Raw genomic sequence first — 26,091 nt, forward strand, 5'->3', positions numbered from 1 at the left:
CCCCTCTGCTCCTCACTGTCCAGTTCTCGCTACATATTTTTAGCACCACTGCAAGCATGAAATCCCCGATCCTCCTCACGCTAGGCCAAGAATTACAGATCTGATGAGGCACGGGGAGGTTTCTGATCAAACAAAAGGTCATGACATAATGACTTCAGGGCAACTATCTCGACCATGTGCACACAGGTACATATCATCATGGGCCTCATCAGAGACAAAAGTTCTGGCTTAGCGTTAGAGATCTGGTGATTTCAGCACTCGGTGATAAGAAGATGCAACGAGGGTTGGATGGGTAATGGTGAGGCATGGATGGGCCAGAGATATGAGCAGTAATGTGAGTTTATCTATTTTTCTAACTTTTTTGGGGCCCTTATACGGTTCAGCATGGAAGCAAAATACAAATTGACATGCTTTAGCATGATAGAGTGCAACCCTTTTTTGTATATTGTAGATGGATGTAGCTCCTCCTAGTATGCACCTATTCACACTAGTCTGGATGTGCCAGTCAGTTTTTTGTCTTTTGTAATGTTAGCTTACTGACCGAGCACTCCGCCCTCCACTAGGTGGTGATTTTAATTACAGCAGGTCCTTACCCATAAATACAGGCATTGCTGACAGAGGTGTCCACATTCACCCAGGAATTCAGTCATCAGCCTTAGAGAAGTATTCACACAGGTCAGGGACCCATCAGGCTGAGACCACCTTGACGTTGGTTGATGGGCACATAATATTTGGCCAAATTTTATGCTAAGCGTATCATATTTTTTCCTAATCCTCCAAAGCCATATTGCTATTCAAGTTTCACATATTCCAAATTGACATGGTTTAGCATGATAGAGTGCAACCCTTTTTTTGTATATTGTAGATGGAGTTAGCTTCTCCTGGTATGCACCTATTCACACTAGTCTGGATGTGCCAGTCAGTTTTTTGTCTTTTTTTTCTCTGGCTTAGGCAATCTTTTAAAATGTGTAGACTAGCAGCAGACATTTTAGGCTATTTACACAAATAGTAACATTTTCAAATTTACTAGGTACAGTGAATTCCTAAAAATTCAGCACAATTTCGATTGACAGCAAATCGCCTCACTCATCTCTTTATGAGGATTATTAGGGGAATTTACCAACCAATTGATGTCATTTCACTTTAAAATGCAGAAAATGATAGTTGTAAACATGGAGTCTATGACTTTAAGCAGCAAACCATGTCAGAAATAAACACTTCCAATCTTTCTAAACTTCAGCTCAAGTTTCCAAGAGTGATTGCACTCTTTACCTAAAGACAAGGGCGAGATTAGCTAGCCAAGCTGTAGATGCAAAAAGATACTACAGTAAGTCACAATCCTGCTTAGTTCTTGCTGCTGTAATGCTACCAACCATCTGCAGCTTTCTCGCTCTCTTGAAATGATAGCCCGCCTAATGAAGAGTCGGCATGCTTGGTGTCAGTGCAGCTTAAGAGCAAATATATCAAGGCATAACAAAGACAAATCTGAGAAAGAAAAGTGCTGCCTGCTAAAGAAACCACCCACAGTGTGATTGCCTGAGTTGCTAAATACAGGTGCTTCTCACTAAATTAGAATATCATCAAAAAGTTAATTTATTTCAGTTCTTTAGCACAAAAAGTGAAACTCATATATTAGATAGAGTAATTGCAAACAAAGTGATCTATTTCAAGTGTATATTTCTATTAATATTGATGATTATGGCTCAGAGCCAATGAAAACCCAAAAGTAATTATCTCAGTAAATCAGAATAATTCATAATACCAGCTTGAAAAATGACTTTCAAATCGGAAATGTTGGCCTACTGAAATGTATGTTCAGAAAATGCACTCACTGCTTGGTCAGGGCTCCTTTTACATCAATTACTGAATCAATGGGGCGCGGCATGGAGGCGATCAGCCTGTGGCACTGCTGAGGTGTTATGGAAGCCCAGGTTGCTTTGATAGCAGCCTTCAGCTCATCTGCATTGTTGCGTCTGGTGTTTCTAATCTTCCTTTTCACAATACCCCATAAATTCTCTATGGGGTTACAGTCAGGTGAAATTGCTGGCCAATCAAGCACAGTGATACTTTTTTTTTAAGCCAGGTATTGGTACTTTTGGCAGTGTGGACAGGTGCCAAGTCCTGCTGGAGAATGAAATTTCCATCTCCAAAAAGCTTTTCGGCCGAAGGAAGCACAAAGTGATATAAAATTTCCTGATAGATGGCTGCGCTGACTTTGGTATTGATAAAACACAGTGGACCTACACCAGCAGATGACATTGCTCCCGAAGCCATCACTGATTGTGGAAACTTCACACTAGACCTCAAGCAGCTTGGATTGTGGCCTCTCCACTCTTCATCCAGACTCTGGGACCTTGATTTCCAAATGAAATGCAAAATTTACTTTCATCTGAAAATAACACCTTGGACCATTGAGCAACAATCCAGTTCTTTGTCTCCTTTGCCGAGCTAAGATGCTTCTGGCGTTGTCTATTGGTCATGAGTGGCTTGACACAAGGAATGCGACACTTGTAGCCCATGTCCTGGATACGTCTGTGTGTGGTTGCTCTTGAAGCAATGGCTTCAGCAGCAGTCCTCTCCTTGTGAATCTCCCCCAAATTTTTGAATGGCCTTTTCTCAACAATCCTTTCAAGGCTGTGGTAATCCCGGTTGCTTGTGCACTTTTTTCTACCACACATTTTCCTTCCACTCAACTTTCCATTAATATGCTTGGATATAGCACTCTGTGAACAGCCAGCTTCTTTAGCAATGACCTTTTGTGACTTATCCTCCTTCTGGAGTGTGTCAATGACTGCCTTCTGGACATCTGTCAAGTTAGCAGTCTTCCCCATTATTGTGGAGCCTACTGAAGCAGACTAAGGGACCTTTTTAAATGCTTATGAAGCCTTTGTAGGTGTTTTTTGTTAATTATTCTAATGCACTGAGATAATGACTTTTGGGTTTTCAATGGCTGTAAGCCATAATCATCAACATAAACAGAAATAAACTATAGACTATATAATATAGGAGCTTCACTTTTCGTATTGAAGAAATGAAATAAACTAACTTTTTCATGATATTCTAATTTAGTGACAAGCACTTGTATATGGTAGCGGCCATGTAAATGAAAGAGTGAATTCTGGCAACGTGCTGTAAGCAACGTAGCACTATTTTAGTATGTGCAACATTTGGAAGTTGATAAATGAGCAGATTTAATAAGCTTTAATGTGACCCACTAGCTTTAACCCCTTCCCGACCTGTGACACAGCGTATGCGTCATGAAAGTCGGTGCCTTCCCGACCTGTGACGCATATGCTGTGTCACAGAATGATCGCGTCCCTGCAGATCGGGTGAAGGGGTTAACTCCTATTTTACCCGATCTGCAGGGAGAGGGGGAGTGGTACTTCAGCCCAGGGGGGGTGGCTTCACCCCCCCCGTGGCTACGATCGCTCTGATTGGCTGTTGAAAGTGAAACTGCCAATCAGAGCGATTTGTAATATTTCACCTATGAAAATGGTGAAATATTACAATCCAGCCATGGCCGATGCTGCAATAGCATCTGCCATGGCTGGAGACCCCGATCTGCCCCCACCCCAGCCCACCGATCGCCCCCCCAGTCGTCCTTTTTGCCCCGATCTCCGTTCCACTCCCCTCCTCCCTCCTGTCGGCTCCCCCGGTCCTCCTGTCCGCTCCCCAGGTCCTCCGATCCCCCCCCGTGTTCCGGTCCCACCCCCCCATACTTACCTAGCTCCGATGTCCCTCCCGGTGTCCGGCCGTCTGCTTCATGGGCGCCGCCATCTTGGAAAATGGCGGGCGCATGCGCAGTACGCCCGCCGAATCTGCAAGCCGGCAGATTCGTTCCTGCACATTTTGGTCGCTGTGATAAGTTCTATCACAGCGATCAAAATAAAAAAAATAGTGAATAAATCACCCCCTTTATCACCCCCATAGGTAGGGATAATAATAAAATACAGAAAATATAATTATTTTTGTTTTTCCATTAGGGTTAGGGTTAGGGGTAGGGTTAGGGTTAGGGGTAGGGTTAGGGGTAGGGTTGCACTTAGGGTTGCACTTATGGTTGCACTTAGGGCTAGGGTTGCACTTAGGGTTGCACTTAGGGTTGCACTTAGGGCTAGGGTTGCACTTAGGGTTGCACTTAGGGCTAGGGTTGCACTTAGGGTTGCACTTAGGGCTAGGGTTGCACTTAGGGTTGCACTTAGGGTTGCACTTAGGGCTAGGGTTGCACTTAGGGTTGCACTTAGGGTTGCACTTAGGGCTAGGGTTGCACTTAGGGTTGCACTTAGGGTTGCACTTAGGGTTGCACTTAGGGTTGCACTTAGGGCTAGGGTTGCACTTAGGGTTACACTTAGGGTTGCACTTAGGGTTGCACTTAGGGTTGCACTTAGGGTTGCACGTAGGGCTAGGGTTGCACTTAGGGTTGCACTTAGGGTTGCACTTAGGGTTGCACTTAGGGCTAGGGTTGCACTTAGGGTTGCACTTAGGGTTGCACTTAGGGTTGCACTTAGGGCTAGGGTTGCACTTAGGGTTGCACTTAGGGTTGCACTTAGGGCTAGGGTTGCACTTAGGGTTACACTTAGGGTTGCACTTAGGGTTGCACTTAGGGTTGCACTTAGGGCTAGGGTTGCACTTAGGGTTGCACTTAGGGCTAGGGTTGCACTTAGGGTTGCACTTAGGGTTGCACTTAGGGTTGCACTTAGGGCTAGGGTTGCACTTAGGGTTGCACTTAGGGTTGCACTTAGGGTTGCACTTAGGGCTAGGGTTGCACTTAGGGTTGCACTTAGGGTTGCACTTAGGGCTAGGGTTGCACTTAGGGTTGCACTTAGGGTTGCACTTAGGGCTAGGGTTGCACTTAGGGTTGCACTTAGGGTTGCACTTAGGGTTGCACTTAGGGCTAGGGTTGCACTTAGGGTTGCACTTAGGGTTGCACTTAGGGTTGCACTTAGGGCTAGGGTTGCACTTAGGGTTACACTTAGGGTTGCACTTAGGGTTGCACTTAGGGTTGCACTTAGGGTTGCACGTAGGGCTAGGGTTGCACTTAGGGTTGCACTTAGGGTTGCACTTAGGGCTAGGGTTGCACTTAGGGTTGCACTTAGGGTTGCACTTAGGGTTGCACTTAGGGCTAGGGTTGCACTTAGGGTTGCACTTAGGGTTGCACTTAGGGTTGCACTTAGGGCTAGGGTTGCACTTAGGGTTACACTTAGGGTTGCACTTAGGGTTGCACTTAGGGCTAGGGTTGCACTTAGGGTTGCACTTAGGGCTAGGGTTGCACTTAGGGTTGCACTTAGGGCTAGGGTTGCACTTAGGGTTGCACTTAGGGTTGCACTTAGGGTTGCACTTAGGGCTAGGGTTGCACTTAGGGTTGCACTTAGGGTTGCACTTAGGGCTAGGGTTGCACTTAGGGTTGCACTTAGGGTTGCACTTAGGGCTAGGGTTGCACTTAGGGTTGCACTTAGGGTTGCACTTAGGGCTAGGGTTGCACTTAGGGCTAGAATTAGGGTTAGAATTAGGGTTAGAATTAGGCTATGTGCACACGGTGCGGATTTGGCTGCGGATCCGCAGCGGATTGGTCGCTGCGGATTCGTATCAGTTTTCCATCACGTTTACAGTACCACGTAAACCTATGGAAAACCAAATCCGCTGTGCCCATGGTGCAGAAAATACAGCGCGGAAACGCTGCGTTGTATTTTCCGCAGCATGTCAATTCTTTGTGCAATTCCGCAGCATTTTACACCTGCTCCATAATAGGAATCCGCAAGTGAAATCCACACAAAAAACACTGGAAATCCGCGGTAAATCCGCAGGTAAAGCGCAGTGCGTTTTACCTGCAGATTTTTCAAAAACTGCGGAAAAATCCACACAAATCCGCAACGTGAGCACATAGCCTTAGGGTTGGAATTAGGGGTAAGACTAGGGTTAGGGGTGTGTTGGGGTTAGGGTTGTGGTTAGGGTTGGGATTAGAGTTAGGGGTGTGTTGGGGTTAGTGTTGGAGTTAGAATTGAGGGGTTTCCACTTTTTAGGCACATCAGGGGGTCTCCAAACGCGACACGGCGCCACCATTGATTCCAGCCAATCTTGCGTTGAAAAAGTAAAATGGTGCTCTCTCCCTTCCGAGCCCCGACGTGTGCCCAAACAGTGCTTTACCCCCACATATGGGGTACCAGCGTACTCAGGAGAAACTGATCAACAACTTTTGGGGTCCAATTTCTCCTGTAACCCTTGGGAAAATAAAAAATTGCGGGCTAAATATTATTTTTGAGGAAAGAAAAATGATTTTTTATTTTCACGGCTCTGCGTTATAAACTTCTGTGAAGCACTTGGGGGTTCAAAGTGCTCACCACACATCTAGATAAGTTCCCTTGGGGGTTTAGTTTCCAAAATGGGGTCACTTGTGGGGAGTTTCTACTGTTTAGGCACATCAGGGGCTCTGCAAACGCAACGTGATGCCCGCAGAGCATTCCATCAAAGTCTGCATTTCAAAACGTCACTACTTCACTTCCGAGCTCCGGCAAGTGCCCAAACAGTGGTTTACCCCCACATATGGGGTATCACCGTACTCAGGAGAAACTGGACAACAACTCTTGGGGTCAAATTTCTCCTGTTACCCTTGGGAAAATAAAAAAATCAGGGCTAAAAAATTTTTTTTGAGGAAAGAAAACGTATTTATTATTTTCACGGCTCTGTGTTATAAACTTCTGTGAAGCACTTAGAGGTTCAAAGTGCTCACCACACATCTAGATAAGTTCCCTTGGGGGTTTAGTTTCCAAAATGGGGTCACTTGTGGGGGGTTTCTACTGTTTAGGCACATCAGGGGCTCTGCAAAAGCAACGTGATGCCCGCAGAGCATTCCATCAAAGTCTGCATTTCAAAACATCACTACTTCACTTCCAAGTCCCGGCATGTGCCCAAACAGTGGTTTACCCCCACATATGGGGTATCAGCATACTCAGGAGAAACTGGACAACAAATCTTGGGGTCAAATTTCTCCTGTTACCCTTGGGAAAATAAAAAAATCAGGGCTAAAAAAATTGTTTTTGAGGAAAGAAAACGTATTTATTATTTTCACGGCTCTGCGTTATAAACTTCTGTGAAGCACTTAGGGGTTCAAAGTGCTCACCACACATCTAGATAAGTTCATTTGGGGGTCTAGTTTCCAAAATGGGGTCACTTGTGGGGGGTTTCTACTGTTTAGGCACATCAGGGGCTCTGCAAACGCAACGTGACGCCCGCAGAGCATTCCATCAAAGTCTGCATTTCAAAACGTCACTACTTCCCTTCCGAACCCCGACGTGTGCCCAAGCAGTGGTTTACCCCCACATATGGGGTATCAACGTACTCAGGAGAAACTGGACAACAACTATTGGGGTCAAATTTCCCCTGTTACCCTTGGGAAAATAAAAAATTCAGGGCTAAAAAAAATTTTTTGAGAAAAGAAAAAATATTTTTTATTTTCATGGCTCTGCGTTATAAACTTCTGTGAAGCACTTGGGGCTTCAAAGTGCTCACCACACATCTAGATTAGTTCCTTGGGAGGTCTAGTTTCCAAAATGGGGTCACTTATGGGGAAGCTCCAATGTTTAGGCACACAGGGGCTCTCCAAACGCGACATGGTGTCCGCTAATGATTGGAGCTAATTTTCCATTCAAAAAGCCAAATGGCGTGCCTTCCCTTCCAAGCCCTGCCATGCACCCAAACAGTGGTTTACCCCCACATATGGGGTATCATCGTACTCAGGACAAACTGGACAACAACATTTGGAGTCCAATTTCTCCTGTTACCCTTGGGAAAATAAAAAATTCTGGGCTAAAAATCATTTTTGAGGAAAGAAAAATTATTTTTTTATTTTCACGGCTCTGCGTTATAAACTTCTGTGAAGCACTTGTTGGTTTAAAGTGCTCACTATGCATCTAGATAAGTTCCTTGGGGGGTCTAGTTTCCAAAATGGGGTCACTTGTGGGGGAGCTCCAATGTTTAGGCACACAGGGGCTCTCCAAACGCGACATGGTGTCCGCTAACGATTGGAGCTACTTTTCCATTCAAAAAGTCAAATGGCGCGCCTTCCCTTCCGAGCCTTGCCATGCGCCCAAACAGTGGTTTACCCCCACATATGAGGTATCGGTGTACTCAGGAGAAATTGTCCAACAAATTTTAGGATCCATTTTATCCTGTTGCCCATGTGAAAATTAAAAAATTGAGGCTAAAAGAATTTTTTTGTGAAAAAAAAGTACTTTTTCATTTTTACGGATCAATTTGTGAAGCACCTGAGGGTTTAAAGTGCTCACTATGCATCTAGATAAGTTCCTTGGGGGGTCTCCTTTCCAAAATGGGGTCACTTGTGGGGAAGCTCCAATGTTTAGTCACACAGGGGCTCTCCAAACGCGACATGGTGTCCGCTAACGATGGAGATAATTTTTCATTCAAAAAGTCAAATGGCGCTCCTTCCCTTCCGAGACTTACCATATGCCCAAACAGTGGTTTACCCCCACATGTGAGGTATCAGTGTACTCAGGAGAAATTGACCAACAAATTTTAGGATCCATTTTATCCTGTTGCCCATGTGAAAATTAAAAAATTGAGGCTAAAATATTTTTTTTGTGAAAAAAAAGTACTTTTTCATTTTTACGGATCAATTTGTGAAGCACCTGGGGGTTTAAAGTGCTCACTATGCATCTAGATAAGTTCCTTGGGGGGTCTAGTTTCCAAAATGGGGTCACTTGTGGTGGAGCTCCAATGTTTAGGCACACGGGGGCTCTCCAAACGCGACATGGTGTCCGCTAAAGATTGGAGCCAATTTTTCATTCAAAAAGTCAAATGGCGCTCCTTCCCTTCCGAGTTCTGCCGTGCGCCCAAACAGTGGTTTACCCCCACATATGAGGTATCAGCGTACTCAGGACAAATTGGACAACAACGTTCGTGGTCCAGTTTCTCCTTTTACCCTTGGGAAAATAAAAAAATTGTTGCTAAAAGATCATTTTTGTGACTAAAAAGTTAAATGTTCATTTTTTCCTTCCATGTTGCTTCTGCTGCTGTGAAACACCTGAAGGGTTAATAAACTTCTTGAATGTGGTTTTGAGCACCTTGAGGGGTGCAGTTTTTAGAATGGTGTCACTTTTGGGTATTTTCAGCCATATAGAACCCTCAAATTGACTTCAAATGTGAGGTGGTCCCTAAAAAAAATGGTTTTGTAAATTTTGTTGTAAAAATGAGAAATCACTGGTCAAATTTTAACCCTTATAACTTCCTAGCAAAAAAAAATGTTGTTTCCAAAATTGTGCTGATGTAAAGTAAACATGTGGTAAATGTTATTTATTAACTATTTTGTGTCACATAACTCTCTGGTTTAACAGAATAAAAATTCAAAATGTGAAAATTGCAAAATTTTCAAAATTTTCGCCAGATTTCCATTTTTTTCACAAATAAACGCAGAAATTATCGACCTAAATTTACCACTAACATGAAGCCCAATATGTCACGAAAAAACAATCTCAGAATCGCTAGGATCCGTTGAAGCGTTCCCGAGTTATTACCTCATAAAGGGACACTGGTCAGAATTGCAAAAAACGGCAAGGTCATTAAGGCCAAAATAGGCTGGGTCATGAAGGGGTTAATGGATGATTCTATTTTTTATGCATTAGCTATTAACCACGTAAACGTACCTGAAAATTAAAAAATTTAGCAAAACATTTTGTCTCATAGAAACAAATCATAGTCATAGATAAATATTGATGATACTAAATTACTATGAAGGACTCTGAGTGACAAAAGAACTGAGCAGCAGATGAAAATTAGAGGGTTCTGCAGTCTACTATAGCAAATGGTGAGATGCAAGATAAGAGCTTATTATGTGGATGTAGGTGGCAGGGAACCGCGTTATTGTCATCAGGTACTAAACAATTCAATTAACACAGTGAAAGATATAAATGTATGCTTTAAACCTTTTATTTGAAAACAAACAGGAAGCTGATTTTTTTTCATCTTGTATTTGTGACAGATACAATAGGAAAGATAATATGATGATTTAACATTGTGAGGAAGATTAAATGGATTAATCAACTTGTAGGAAGCAAAATGCATTCATAGACTAGAAAATATAGCAAAATCTCTAATAAAGCATATGCTGTATTGTAGAGGAGAGTGGATCCTTTTAATTTTGAATTCGCTGACTTTGGTGAGTTTTTTCCCATAAAATTTTTACTTGCTTTTAATTGTGATTGCTTGTAAAATACAAGTGGGGAAGAGGAGAGTGGGAGAACCTCACTGGCAATAAGGGCTCGCACTCATCTGCGTAGATAAAATGGCTCAGATGTTGTTCTTGAAAACTAGGACAAGTGTCATGTGAGTACAATGATACTTTTCTCAAGTACCATCCATATGACGTCCATATGACATTCGTATGACATGCGTATGCAATGCATTTTTACCATCAGCTTTTACATACAGAAATTCTCTGTAATTTAAAGCTAGTTTTCTAAGTAATAAAATAATCTTATGTATGGATAAAGATAGATAGTTAAATAGAATAAATAGGATAGATGTCCTGTATGTATTTAATGTCACAAGCCCTCTACATATAACAAACTAGCATCCTTTAGTGCCTTTCATGTGGCACTAAACAGTGTTTAGCCTTTTTAAACCTATTAAATAAATATATATTTTTAAATGGCATGCAGTCCAACTTATTGTAAATAACCAGCTGAGAGAAAGCAGACAGCTGGGTGCTGCTGTTATTATTCTGGGAAGGAGCCATTATACATGGATCTTCCCAGCATATTAACAACATCTCACAGCAGTCTGTGTAGCCCTTACTGGCTTTTAAAAAATGGGGGACCCCCCAAAAATCACTTAGGGTTCATCGTATTTTTAATAACAAGCAAAAGATAAGCAGACAGCTGCAGGCTAATATTAATAAACTGGTAAGGGGCAATGGATTTTGGTCGATTTCCAGATTAATAACACCAGTCCTCTGCCATACCAGAAATGGCACATTCTATATGATGGGCCAAATCTGGAGCTTAGCCTCAGCTCTTCCCATTTGCCCTAGCATGTGTTCTGGGTAATTGTTTTGGGGTTGATGTGTAAAATCTTCTGACATCAATCCCAGGGTTAGTACTGGAGAGGCTCTGTAATCTAAATAAATAAACACACACAGAGAAAAGTCCTGGAATTGTAAAAGCACTCCCGGACCCTCTTTTACCCATTTAATACCATTTAAAAATAATATAATCCAAAGGTGCCTGCCGTAAATCCATAACAAGGAGGTCTCACGTTGATCTTCAACTCTGCTACATCCGGAGGCTGTACTGAGAGGTGACATCAGTAATGTGACAGCTTAGCATGATCCCTGGAACACACTGAGAGTAGCGTGTGAATCTGGCTTCTGTAATGAGCGGTGATGTCAGTAAGGTTATTGCAGTTCACAGCCGATAAACTGCGGTAAACTAACTGATGTAACCACTCGCAGCATGAGAACCAACAGTAATTGGTAACATCAGTAAGGTTACCACAGTTAATTTGTCTTGAACTGCGATAACTTTTCTGATGCCACTATGTTTGCCTACTGTCTGATACTTCAGCAATGTAGGAAATGGTGCCAGGCACGTCTTTTTTTCTTTGCAAACCGCAAATTGAATCTTAAAATGTTCAAATTCTTGTGAAAACACAAACTTTAGCTAATTTGATTTGAACGTGATCCTCTGCCGATTGATCTGAACATCTCTAGTGTATTTTTTAATTAGTAAGCTTTCTGGAGTATAGAATAAACTACAGTGCCTTGCGAAAGTATTCGGCCCCCTGGAACTTTTTAACCTTTTCCCGCATATTATGCTTCAAACGTAAAGATACCAAATGTAAATTTTTGGTGAAGAATCAACAAGTGGAACACAATTGTGAAGTTGAACGAAATTTATTGGTTATTTTAAATATTTGTGGAAATTCAAAAACTGAAAAGTAGGTCATGCAATATTATTCGGTCCCTTTACTTTCAGTGCAGCAAACTCACTCCAGAAGTTCATTGTGGATCTCTGAATGATCCAATGTTGTCCTAAATGCCTAATGATGATAAATATAATCCACCTGTGTGTAATCAAGTCTCCGTATAAATGCACCTGCTCTGTGATAGTCTCAGGGTTCTGTTTGAAGCACAGAGAGCATCATGAAGACCAAGAAACACAACAGACAGGTCCATGATACTGTTGTAGAGAAGTTTAAAGCCAGATTTGGATACAAAATGATTTCCAAAACTTTAAACATCCCAAGGAGCACTGTGCAAGTGATCATATTGAAATGGAAGGAGTATCATACCACTGCAAATCTACCAAGACCGGGCTGTCCCTCTAAACTTTTATCTCAAACAAGGAGAAGACTGATCAGAGATGCAGCCAAGAGGCCCATGATCACTCTGGATGAACTGCAGAGCTCTACAGCTGAGGTGGGACAGCCTGTCCATAGGACAACAATCATTTGTACACTGCACAAATCTGACCTTTATGGAAGAGTGGCAAGAAGAAAGCCATTTCTTAAAGATATCCATAAAAAGTGTTGTTTAAAGTTTTCAACAAGCCACCTGGGAGACATGCCAAACATGTGGAAGAAGGTTCTCTGGTCAGATGAAACCAAAATCGAACTTTATGGCAACGATATGTTTGGTGTAACGGCAACACAGCTCATCACCCTGAAAACACCGTCCCCACTGTCAAACATGGTGGTGGCAGCATCATGGTTTGGGCCTGCTTTTCTTCAGCAGGGACAGGGAAGATGGTTAAAATTGATGGGAAGATGGATGGAGCAAAATACAGGACCATTCTTGAAGAAAACCTGTTGGGAGTCTGCAAAAGACCTGAGACTGGGACTGAAAGCAAAATCTAAAATGGAATGGTTCACAAATAAAAGTATCCAGGTGTTAGAATGACCAAGTAAAAGTCCAGACCTCAATCCAATTGAGAGTCTGTGGAAAAAGCTGAAAACTGCTGTTCACAAACGATCTCCATCAAACCTCACTGAGCTCGAGCTGTTTGCCAAGGAAGAATGGGCAAGAATTTCAGTCTCTCAATGTACAAAACTGATAGAGACATACCCCAAGCGACTTGCAGCTGTTATCACAGCAAAAGGTGGCGCAACAAAGTATTAAGTTAAAGGAACCATATAATATTGCATGCTCCACTTTTCAGTTTTTGAATTTCCACAGAAATGTAAAATAACCAATAAATTTCGTTCAACTTCACAATTGTGTTCCACTTGTTGATTCTTCACCAAAAATTTGGTATCTTTATGTTTGAAGCATGATATGTGGGAAAAGGTTGAAAAGTTCCAGGGGGCCAAATACTTTCACAAGGCACTGTAAATATATGGCCATTAAGTATTTTTTGGATAACTCCACATTGACCCAAAAGGCACATTTTGGGAAGTTTCACACATATTTTTTTTCCAGAAAAGGTTTTCTTTCAAAGTTTTTTGCCTGATCTTCTTTTGCAGCAATTTAAAGGGAATCTGTCACCCTAAAAATCGTATATGAGATAAGGCCATTGACATCAGGGGCTTATCTACAGCATTCTGTAATGCTGTAGATAAGTCCCCGATGTATCCTGAAAGGTAAGAAAAACAGGTTATTTTATAGTCACCCAGTGGCGGTCCCGCTGCGGTCCGGTCTGATGGACTTTGCTGTTCAGGTCCAGTGCCTCCCATCTTCATACGATCACATCCTTTTCTTGTCTTCCTGCTGTGGCTCCTGTGCAGGTGTACCTTGTCTGCCCTGTTGAGGGCAGAACATGTACTGCATTGCGCAGACGCCGGGAAAGGTCAGAGAGGCCAGGCGCCTGCGCACGGCAGTACTTTGCTCTGCCCTCAAAGTACGCCGTCACAGAAGCCGGAGCAGGAAAACAAGAAGAGGACGTGATCGTATGAAGATGGGAGGTGCTGGACCTGGACCGCAGCGGGACCGCCCCTGGGTGAGTATAATATAACCTGTTTTTCTTACCTTTCAGGATACGCCGGGGGCTTATCTACAGCATTACAGAATATTGTAAATAAGCCCCTGAAGCCAGTGGCCTTATCTCATATACAATTTTTGGGGTGACAGACTCCCTTTAAGCTAAAACACCGAGTCTAGATATTATGAGTCAATGCAAAAATTTTAAATGTTCTACTACCAGTGTGGTTTTTGATTCATATTACTTCCTTTTGACATGTTTTTTGGGACACTGACTTTCAACAAAACACAGCATGTTTAAGTATGGCACTTATTTTATGCATATTCCTATCATTTTCTTTATAGATCCCCCCATCGGGTCCTCTGCTCTACGAACAGGTGAGGGACCACATTTTACAATGAGATTGCTGCTTTATCACATTGTAATTTAAAGTTGACAGTGAAAAAGCATAATTTGTATTTATTTATTTATCTATTTATTTGGGATCTCTATAATTTTACTTTTTCAAAAGCAAATAAAACATAGCTATGTATCTGAAGAGAATGAAAAGAGAGAGGTCCTCTTTAATGTAATTATTTCACTTACCGTATTGTCTTTCACCAGCAGAGCGCAGCACTGGATTCCAGCCATTAACATTTTATGAGGATTCCATGCCACTGAATCAGCCCTATTAGAAAATAGATCATGCTGTTATGAAATGTACTTCTCATCAGCCAGATTGTTCCATGCGATATTAGGTCTCGTTCAAATGTCCATTTTTGATGCATGTGTTCCATCCGTGTTATTCCCGAACATAATTCATACCCATTATTGTCTATAGCACTGTGCACATGCCATATATTTTGCGACCATATGGTTCTCAAAAATAAACTAAGACACATCTGTCTTTTCATTTAAGGGCACAGTCAGGCGGCTGTATAATCCGGACAATGATTGCATCGCACTGCATGGACTGACCAGCGGCTCTGCTGGCCCAAGTGTGACAGCCGTATAAAAATACATGCTAACACGCTCGGGTCAGGAGAACTGATGGCCAATCCGAACACTGCGAAGCCATCGTCATCCATGTAATACGGCCGTCTGACTAAGCCCTGAATCACAGATCAAAATTTCCAATGTAAGTCTATGAGTCCGTAAAAATCACAGACAGCACATGGATGTCATTACTGTGCTGTCCGTAATTAACATTGCAATTGGCAGGAGAAGCTTTGTAATTTTTTTTTAATTTTTACAAGTGAGAAAATCATTGGTAAAACACTGACCAAAAAAATTATAAAATTCATAACCAAAAATGTTGATGGTAATGATAATCAGACCATTTTTTAAGTTCAGCAAAAATCATTGACATCAGAATGAGAATGCAGGAATCTGCACAAACCTGGTTATTCCATGCAGCAGTTTCCTATATTTTCGTGAGAGTAGCGCTGATCCTCCCCAAGATGCCTACAAACATATGTTTATAGATATGAAAACAAAATAATAATAAAATAAAAATGTATAAAACTAATGGCTTATATATAACAAGTTGTTCACAATTTAATGTAATCTGCAGTAATAAGTAGCTGTATTATTCAGGAATAGTCACAATACAGTTTTAAGAAAATTTTTAGTGATATGAATGTATTACACACTTTGCTTTTATTCTGCTCTATAAATGGATTGCCTCATGAAGACAATTAATTCCCATATGCCTAAAAGTTGCATGTGCTTGTCGTACAGGAGACCACCACCAGGGAACCACTCTATGAGCCAGAGACTACTACTCTGGTAAATATAGTCCTTTACTGGGTCTGTTATTTATTAGAATGGACTCAAGAATCTCATTGTTTGTCTAAGATTGTGTTCACAGAAGCGTATTTCCTAGTCTGTAATGTACACACTAATATCCAGAGACCCATAGTCAGTCCAAACATTGTAGTTCATATACGGCTATTGAAATATGCTCGTGTAAACTTGGCCTATGGATTACCCTGGTGACAAGAGCTAATGGTCAGTTGCCAGAGAAGCCAGAACCACAACTATCAGCCCACTACCATGGGGAAAACTATTAGAAGAAGTACTCCCATCAACATTGCTATCCTCTTAATATATTGCAGTCATCATATTATTTAGAGCTGTGTACTTACAATTGCTGATTTTGCCTTTCTACACCAGCTAATTCTTTTGTTTTCAGTTAGATCTATGACATCATGTGATTAAAAACTGACTAGATGAATTCTTCTAAGTAGAAACAAGAAATCTAGAAATCTATTTTCCCTGTATGAGTCATAACTCATAAGTCACTGCAAAGGTCTGCAGAGGGAATTATGAAGTGCTCTAAAATTTCCTGGTAGATGGCTGCGCTGACTTTGGTCCTGATAAAACACAGTGGACCTACACCAGCAGATGACATGGCTCCCCAAACCATTACTGATTGTGGAAACTTCACACTAGACCACAAGCAGCTTGGCTTGTCTGCCTCTCCACTCTTCCTCCAGACTCTGGGACCTCGATTTCCAAGGTCTAGTGTGAAGTATCCACAATCAATGATGGTTTTGGGAGCCATGTCATCTGCTGGTGTAGGTCCACTGTGTTTTATCAAGACCAAAGTCAGCGCTGCCGTCTACCAGGAAATTTTACAGCACTTCATGCTTCCCTCTGCCGACAAGCTTTTTGGAGATGGAAATTTAATTCTTTAGCAGGACTTTGCACCTGTCTACACTGCAAAAAGTATCAATTCCTGGTTTAAAAACAACAGTATCACTGTGCTTGATTGGACAGCAAACTCATCTGACCTTAACCCCATAAAGAATCTATGGGGTATTGTCAAGAGGAAGATGAGAGACACCAGACCCAACAATGCACATGAGTTGAAGGCTGCTATCAAAGCAACCTGGGCTTCCATAACACCTCAGCAGTGCCACAGACTGATCTCCTCCATGCCACGCTGCATTGATGCAGTAATTGATGCAAAAGGAGCCCCGACCAAGTATTGAGCGCATTTACTGAACATAGATTTCAGTAGGCTAACATTTTGCATTTTAAAATCATGTTTTCAAGCTGGTGTTATTAAGTATTCTAATTTACTGAGATAATGACTTTTGGGTTTTCATCAGCTATAACTTAAGCCATAATCATCAACATTAACAGAAAGACACACTTGAAATACACCACTCTGTTTGTAATTACTCTATCTAATATATGAGTTTCACCACTTTTTGTATTGAAGAACCAAAATAAATTAACTTTTTGATATTCTAATTTTGTGAGGTACACCTGTATATACTAATGATTTGGATTTTTATTTTAGAGGGGAACATCTTGTAAATCTGGATGTTCTCCATTAAACCCTTTCCCACCTTAGACGTATAGTTACATCTAAGGTGGGCTCCCCCTGTTGCGGGCTTTGGCGGTGAGCCCAGAACTTTTCCGGAACATGTCAGCTGACTTAAACAGCTGTCATGTGCCCCTAACAGCTGAGGGTGGAATTGCGATCCATCTGCAACTGTAACATGTTAAATGCCTCTGTCAATTCTGACAGTGCCATTTAGCATGCTCACGCCAGAATTGCTACACTAATCCCACCCATTGGCCCATGACTGCAAGTCGCCGATTGATTGGCATGACAACCTGGAGTCTGCAGCAGACCCCTGTGGTTGCTACTGTCGGATTGCTATGAGCGCTGTCCAGCGGTCGGTGCTCATAGCAAGTGAGCATTTTAGCTGCATTTTAGCTGAAGCCCTGCTCTGTGTAGCACAGGTGATCACATGATCACAACTTCTAGTATCCCATGAAGACTATTGAAGCATTTAAAGATAAAAAAAGTTTTAAAAAAATATTAAAAAATAAAAAAATATGAAAGTTCAAATGACCCCCCAATTCGCCCCATTCAAAATAAAACAATAAAGAAAAAAAAATACACATATTTGGTATTGACGGGTTCAGATTCACCTAATTAATATATAAAAATAATTAATCCAATCAGTAAATAGCGTGACAAGAAAAAAAGTAAAAATGCCAGAATTATGGGTTTTTTTGTCACCGCAATATTGCATTAAAATGCAATAATGGGCTATCAAAAGATCATATGTACACCAAAATGGTATCAATAAAAATGTAAGTTCAGCATGCAAAAAATAAGCCTTATGGATGTTGGAAAATGTCAACTTATTTTTTATGAAACTTTGGATTTGTTTTTACCACTTAAATAAAAAAGAACCTATTCCTGTTTGTTATCTATAAACTCGGAATGAACTGGAGAATCATAATGGCATGTCAGTCTTAGCATTTAATGAACATGGTAAAATAGCAAAACTAAAAACAATTTTTTTCCCGCTTTTCAGTACACTACATGGCAAAACCAATAGTTCAAAAGTGCAACTTGTCCCACAAAAACATGCCCTCACAAGGCCATATTGATGGAAACATATAAAGTTATGACTCCGGAAAGAAGGGGAGTAAAAAACGGAAACTCAAAAATGGAAAAACCCAATGTGGTAAAGGGTTTTTTTGCTCCCCTTCTTCCCAGAACCATAACATTTTTTGTGATATGGGGCTGGGTGAGAGCTTTTTTGCGTGCTGAGCTGATGTTTTATTGTTCCAATTTTGGTGCAGATACAATGTTTTGACCATTATTGCATTTTTTTGCAATGTAACGGTGACCAAAAAAACGTAATCCCGGCTTTTTGATTTTTTTCTCATTACACCATTTAGCGATCAGGTTAATTCTTATTTTATGTTGATGTATTGAGCGATTCTGACCGTGGCGATACCAAATGTGTATATTTGACATTTTTTATTGTTTTATTTTGAATGGGGCAAAAGGGGGGCGATTTGAATTTTTACATTTTTTTTATATTTTTAAAAACTTTTTTTTACTTTTTGCATGTTTCAAAAGTCTCTATGGGAGACTAGAAGCTGCTGTATTTTGACCGCCTCTGCTACGCACAGGTGATGATCAGATTGCCTGTGTGTAGCAGAAATGCTCACTTCCTACGAGCATCAACCACGGGGTGGTGCTAATAGCAATCTAACAATGACAATGACAGGGGTCTGCTGCAGACCTCTGGTTGTCATGCCGATCCATCAGTGACCCTCGATCATGTGATGGGGTCACAAATGGGGGGAGCCAGTGACACACTTGTAAGCACAAGTTAAATGCCGCTGTCAGAGATTGATAGCAGCATTTAACTAGTTAACAGTCACAGGTGGATCGCGATTCCACCCACGGCTGTTTTGAGCACGTCAGCTGTATAGGTCAGCTGTCATATGTCCGGAAAGGTGCAGGTTGAGCGCTGGAGCGCTCATAAAGAGGAAGTCCGACATGTGCTTATTATTACAGCACATGTTGGAAAGGGGTTAAAGTATAAAGCCATAATACAGGATCTAAACTTACATCAACGTGGAACCAAAGTTTATGCCTTTCACATATGTCTGCAATCTCATCCAATGGATCAAATGCTCCTAACACTGTAGTACCAGACGTGGCAACAACAAGGAATGGCACAGCTCCCTGCAAAAAATAAGATAGAGACAAGTCTATTTTAGATACTTAACTTGTAACCAGCATTTTATTTTTTTCCTTTATGTATCTATGGTACACATGAAAAATAGGACATTTTGTAATATACCTTATCGGAGAAAACTGCTTGTTTCTAATTTAGAACTGATTCATTTTCAAAATTCTAAATTCATGGGTAATCTCTGCACTCAGAGACAGATTATTACAATACTGAGGAGAAGACAGTTGCTACTTATGAGATTCTATGTACAGTAGCATTTAAAATTTTGGGCACCCTTGGTCAATGTTGCTGTTATTGTGAACAGCAACTTGAAGATTAAAGAATATCTAAAAGGGCTAAAGTTAAACATGACACTTTTCCTTTGTATTTTAGGAAAACAATATCTATATACAGCTCTGGCAAAAATTAAGAGACCACCACATCAAAACCCTGTCATGGGCAGCCTAATCTCCAGACCTGAACCCCATTGAAAACCTCTGTAATGTAATCAAAAGGATGATGGATAGTCACAAGCCATCAAAGAAGAACTGCTTAAATTTTTGCACCAGAAGCTGAGTGAAAGACTGGTGGAAAGCATGCGAAGGCGCATGAAAGCTGAATTTAAAATCATGGTTATTCCACATTCCATTGATTTCTGAACTCTTCCTGAGTAAAACATTAGTATTGTTGTTTCTAAATGATTATGAACTTGCTTTCTTTGCATTATTTGAGGTCTGAAAGCACTGGGTTTTTTTGTTTAATTTTGACCATTTCTCCTTTTCAGAAAAAAAATACAAAATATATTGCTTGGAAATTCGGAGACATGTTGTCAGAAGTTTATAGACTAAGAGAACAATTTACATTTTACTCAAGAATATACCGATAAAGAGAAAAAACTGACAAACTGAGCATTTTGCAGTGGTCTCTTAATTTTTGCCAGAGCTGTATATACACATGCACTGGTTCATTGAATAGACAATAAGGATGCCAATTATAGCAGTATAATACACTGCTCAAAAAAATAAAGGGAACACTAAAATCCCACCTACTAGATATCACTGAATGAAATATTTCAGATGTAAATCTTTGTTCATTACATAGTGGAATGTGTTGAGAACAATAAAACCTAAAAATTATTAACGTAAATCACAACTAATATCCCATGGACGTCTGGAGTTGGAATGACGCTCAAAATCAAAGTTGAAAATGAAGTTACAGGCTAATCCAACTTCAGTGGAAATGCCTCAAGACTAGAGATGAGCGGTGTTCGAGTCAAACTGTTCGCCAATTTCAAATTCGAGCTGTTTTGGGCGGTGTTCGAGTCATTCGACGAACCCGAACAATTTGCTTAAAATTCGGCTGTTCGAGTTTCTGTTCGATAACTGTTCGTTCACCAAAAGCCTAGCTTGATTTGCACATTAAAACTGTTTATCATTGTTAATGGACTGTTTAAGTATATAGTGGGTGAGGGGGGGGGCGGGGGATAGATCTGTGCTGAAATAACGACGATCTCCTTTTTTTTTTCTTTCCCGCATTTACAGAGGGGCAGTGCAGTCTCTCAGCCTATCAGCAGTGCATACACACAGCAATGTGCATGTGATGCACACAAGCAAGGGCATGTGTCATTGGCTGTATATGTCACATATCCTTGCCCTATAAGAACCAGCCATTTGCTCCGTCGCCACCACTTCCTCACTGCTGCAGCTTAGTGTTAGACGGCACCGCTGCTGCTGTGGGCGCTATACAGACTAAGTGTTTTTTTGGAGCGAACTGTCAGAGAGATAGGTTTAGGGAGTCGGGAGGAGTCGGGACTAGTTGTAATATCAGCCCTTTTCAGGGTAGGTTACAGCAGTTCATAGCACTGTTTGCCAGGCAGGTCTGAGCCAGTGCTGTGCAAGTGTTAGTCACAGCATTTGGTGTAATCTAGCTCAGCCAATCCTTTTGGGCTAGTAGCATTGTCTGATAGTCATCTGAGTAGCTCGCCTGTGAAGCTAGCTACACTGCCTGTGTATCTCAATTTTTACTGCATCTAACCCAGTAAATCGTTTTGGGGTTTTGGGCTTAGTAGCAGTGTCTGCACGTCAGCAGAGTAGCCCGCCTGTGAAGCTAGCTACACCGCCTGTGTATCTCAATTTTTACTGCATCTAACCCAGTAAATCGTTTTGGGGTTTTGGGCTTAGTAGCAGTGTCTGCACGTCAGCAGAGTAGCCTGCCTGTGAAGCTAGCTACACGGCCTGTGTATCTCAATTTTTACTGCATCTAACACAGTAAATCGTTTTTGAGTTTTGGGCTTAGTAGCAGTGTCTGCTTGTCAGCAGAGTCGCCCGCTGGTGAAACTAACTACACCGCCTGTGTATCTCTATTTTCACTGCATCTAATCCAGTTATAATCATTCACAAAGGAGAACCGGTATAAAGTGCCAATATGCACCAGAAAAATATTTTATTAGAACTTACACATAAAATAAACAAAAGACAAATATATCTGCAAGGTTGCTACTAAGAAGCAGAGACTGCCACAATCAGTTATGGATAATATACGTATTACCACACCTATGCCTACTTTCATATACCCGTACATATAGCTCCATATACTATATAGTGTAGGGGTAAAAAAACCCTGTCTAAATACATAAAAGTAATATGCTGGGTGAAAATGAAGATAAGTGGCACTTACATAGATCTGGTGTGGATCACAAGTGGCGTCCCCGCCGCCCCAACGCACGTTTCGCTTCTTCGTCAGGAGGCGTGTGTTGGGGAGGGGTGAGGCTGTTTTTAAAGGACAGACAACCAATACACAAAGAGAAACGCATAGATTAACAAATTGCCAGCTGCCGATATGAGGCTAAATCCAAGCGACTTCCGGAACTCACTCGCGCATGCGCGGCCGACCATGCCCGTCATTGAGATGCATAGACTTGCGGCCGTGGAACGCAAGCTAACATGGGCCGTCAATCAGACGGCGCATGCGCAAGCGTCCAAATGGCCACTCATGCAGGCGTCAGAGAGCATATCAGCCGCGCAAGCGCCGAGTCCGGGAGCTCGCATACAAAAAGAGAAAGAAAGAAGAATAAGCGCATTGTGCCCACCACATAAACAGATGTAAGTGCCTAGTTATTAGAAAAAACTAACAAACTATAAGATGCGAAAATATTATTATACTATAGTGAAAAATATTACTATATATAAAAATGAACATATAAACATATGTACATATCAGTGCCAAATATAGAAACTGGTGTCGGTGTTGTAATATAAAAGTGCATGATAATTATATATCCATAATAGTACTCTTCTAGCCATACCATAAAGTGCAATGTGCAAAAAAATTAAAATAATTATACACAATATAATCATGTATATGATGAACATTATGATATATAATAGCCTGAGACTATATATATTTATAAGTGAAAAGCATACACAAAGTGCCAAATGCAATAAATAAAAAGTAAATCATGGTGCTAAAGGCAAAACAATACAATCAGATTCTTCCTCATATACACAGAAAGACAGCATCCATTATCAAAATGGTATAGAAAATATAAAGTCCATATTTAGTAATGAGTTTTTACTCCTTTTTTTCCACAGAGTTCTTTCCAGAAAGTACCAAAGACAGCCATGCAGAAGGAGCAAACTGGCTGAAAATGCATTCTCTATCCACGTATTCTGGGCCACAACAGTCCTTATCAGGTAGCAATGGAAACGTAAAACGATGAACTAGGAATAAATAAAGAGCTTTAATGACAAAGCAAATAAACAATTTAAAAAACATTACCCATAAAAATATAAATAGGATACACAGCTCCCTCCCACCCAACACCCATAAAATAGATACTAATTCAGAGAAATGAACTGAACCCAAAGTTCTCATTAAGGCCCAGGGGGGCCACAGTTTGGAGTCGGTAAATTCACCGACTCTCTACCTGTGCAAGTCTTTTAAATAAATTCCCACCCCTCTGGCCCATAGAGACCTGATCAATAGCCCTCAAAATGAGTTTACTGGAGTCCGAGTTATGAAAATCCCTAAAATGTTTGGGCAGGGTTTTAAGAGGTTCATCATGATGCATGCCTTTAGACTTATCAATGTCCCGTATGTGCTCTCTTACCCTGATCTTAAACTCCCTGGTGGTCATACCAATATATATTTTTGCACAAGGGCATTGGGCAAAATAGACAACCCCCGACGATGAGCATGTGAGTCTATGTAGAATTTTAAAAGTCCGTGTCCCCTCAGAATTAGGAAACTCCTTACATTTAATGAGATTCTTACAAGCCTTGCACAGTCCACAAGGAAAAAAGCCCTGTGAGTCATCAAGTGGGTCATCTCAACAGGTTAGGTTAATTACAACTTATAATAATCAGTGGAACCAACTTACTGATATTTTTAACAAACATTGGAAGGTGCTTGAAACTGACCCCATTTTGCGTAAATTTATCCCCATTAAACCATTGATTACAGCTAAAAGGAGTAAGAACTTACGTGATTTTTTGGTTGAAAGCCACTATGCCCCTAATCCTAGGCAAAGCAATCCAACTGTTCCTGCATACTCACAGGGCTTTTTTCCTTGTGGACTGTGCAAGGCTTGTAAGAATCTCATTAAATGTAAGGAGTTTCCTAATTCTGAGGGGACACGGACTTTTAAAATTCTACATAGACTCACATGCTCATCGTCGGGGGTTGTCTATTTTGCCCAATGCCCTTGTGCAAAAATATATATTGGTATGACCACCAGGGAGTTTAAGATCAGGGTAAGAGAGCACATACGGGACATTGATAAGTCTAAAGGCATGCATCATGATGAACCTCTTAAAACCCTGCCCAAACATTTTAGGGATTTTCATAACTCGGACTCCAGTTAACTCATTTTGAGGGCTATTGATCAAGTCTCTATGGGCCAGAGGGGTGGGAATTTATTTAAAAGACTTGCACAGGTAGAGAGTCGGTGGATTTACCGACTCCAAACTGTGGCCCCCCTGGGCCTTAATGAGAACTTTGGGTTCAGTTCATTTCTCTGAATTAGTATCTATTTTATGGGTGTTGGGTGGGAGGGAGCTGTGTATCCTATTTATATTTTTATGGGTAATGTTTTTTAAATTGTTTATTTGCTTTGTCATTAAAGCTCTTTATTTATTCCTAGTTCATCGTTTTACGTTTCCATTGCTACCTGATAAGGACTGTTGTGGCCCAGAATACGTGGATAGAGAACGCATTTTCAGCCAGTTTGCTCCTTCTGCATGGCTGTCTTTGGCACTTTCTGGAAAGAACTCTGTGGAAAAGAAGGAGTAAAAACTCATTACTAGTGTTGAGCGATACCGTCCGATACTTGAAAGTATCGGTATCGGAAAGTATCGGCCGATACCGGCAAAGTATCGGATCCAATCCGATACCGATACCCGATACCAATACAAGTCAATGGGACTCATGTATCGGACGGTATTCCTGATGGTTCCCAGGGTCTGAAGGAGAGGAAACTCTCCTTCAGGCCCTGGGAACCATATTAATGTGTAAAAGAAAGAATTAAAATAAAAAATATTGCTATACTCACCTCTCCGAGGGAACCGGCACCTTACCGAGGGAACCGGCAGCGTTCTTTGTTTAAAATTTGCGCGTTTACTTGGTTACGTGAAGTCCCGGCTTGTGATTGGTCGCGGCGGCCATGTTGCCGGGACGCGGACCAATCACAGCAAGCCGTGACGTAATTTCAGGTCCTGCAGGATTTAAAAATTACGTCCCGGCGTTGTGATTGGTTGCGCCGCAGTCACATGGGCGACGCAACCAATCACAAGCCGTGACGTCACGGGAGGCTGGACACGCGCGTATTTTAAAATGCGCGCTTGTCCAGCCTCCCGTGACGTCCCGGCTTGTGATTGGTTGCATCGCGGTCAACCAATCACAAGCCGGGAGGCTGGACGCGCGCATTTTAAAATGTGCGCGTGTCCAGCCTCCCGTGACGTCACGGCTTGTGATTGGTCACGGCGGCCATGTTGCCGGGACGCGGACCAATCACAGCAAGCCGTGACGTAATTTCAGGTCCTGCAGGATTTTAAAATTACGTTCCGGCGTTGTGATTGGTCCGCGTCCCGGCAACATGGCCGCCGCGACCAATCACAAGCCGGGACGTCACGGGAGGCTGGACACGCGCGCATTTTAAAATGTGCGCGTGTCCAGCCTCCCGTGACGTCCCGGCTTGTGATTGGTTACGTCGCCCATGTGACCACGACGCGCCCAATCACAACGCCGGAACGTAATTTTAAAATCCTGCAAGGACCTGAAATTACGTCACGGCTTGCTGTGATTGGTCCGCGTCCCGGCAACATGGCCGCCGCGACCAATCACAAGCCGGGACTTCACGTAACCAAGTAAACGCGCAAATTTTAAACAAACAACGCTGCCGGTTCCCTCGCTGAGGTCCGGGCTGCGTCGGAGAGGTGAGTATAGCAATATTTTTTATTTTAATTCTCTCTTTTACACATTATTACATTAATGTTGTTTCGATACCCGATACCCGATACCACAAAAGTATCGGATCTCGGTATCGGAATTCCGATACAGCAAGTATCGGCCGATACCCGATACTTGCAGTATCGGAATGCTCAACACTACTCATTACTAAATATGGACTTTATATTTTCTATACCATTTTGATAATGGATGCTGTCTTTCTGTGTATATGAGGAAGAATCTGA

General features: G+C 41.7%; 1 protein-coding gene across 1 annotated transcript in view; it reads right to left on the reverse strand.

Annotated features, from left to right (window-relative positions):
- The window catches only part of GADL1 (glutamate decarboxylase like 1), a 503,402-nt gene that overhangs the window by 176,592 nt on the left and 300,719 nt on the right, over positions 1 to 26,091 (reverse strand). The window contains exons 9-11 of the mRNA XM_077268963.1: positions 19,297 to 19,413; positions 15,301 to 15,365; positions 14,508 to 14,589 (exon numbers count right to left, since the gene is read on the reverse strand). Of these exons, the coding sequence (XP_077125078.1) occupies positions 14,508 to 14,589; positions 15,301 to 15,365; positions 19,297 to 19,413 (264 nt within the window). The remainder of the gene's footprint in view (positions 1 to 14,507; positions 14,590 to 15,300; positions 15,366 to 19,296; positions 19,414 to 26,091) is intronic.

The sequence above is a fragment of the Ranitomeya variabilis genome, chromosome 6 (assembly GCF_051348905.1).
Source record: "Ranitomeya variabilis isolate aRanVar5 chromosome 6, aRanVar5.hap1, whole genome shotgun sequence".
NCBI lineage: Eukaryota > Metazoa > Chordata > Amphibia > Anura > Dendrobatidae > Ranitomeya > Ranitomeya variabilis.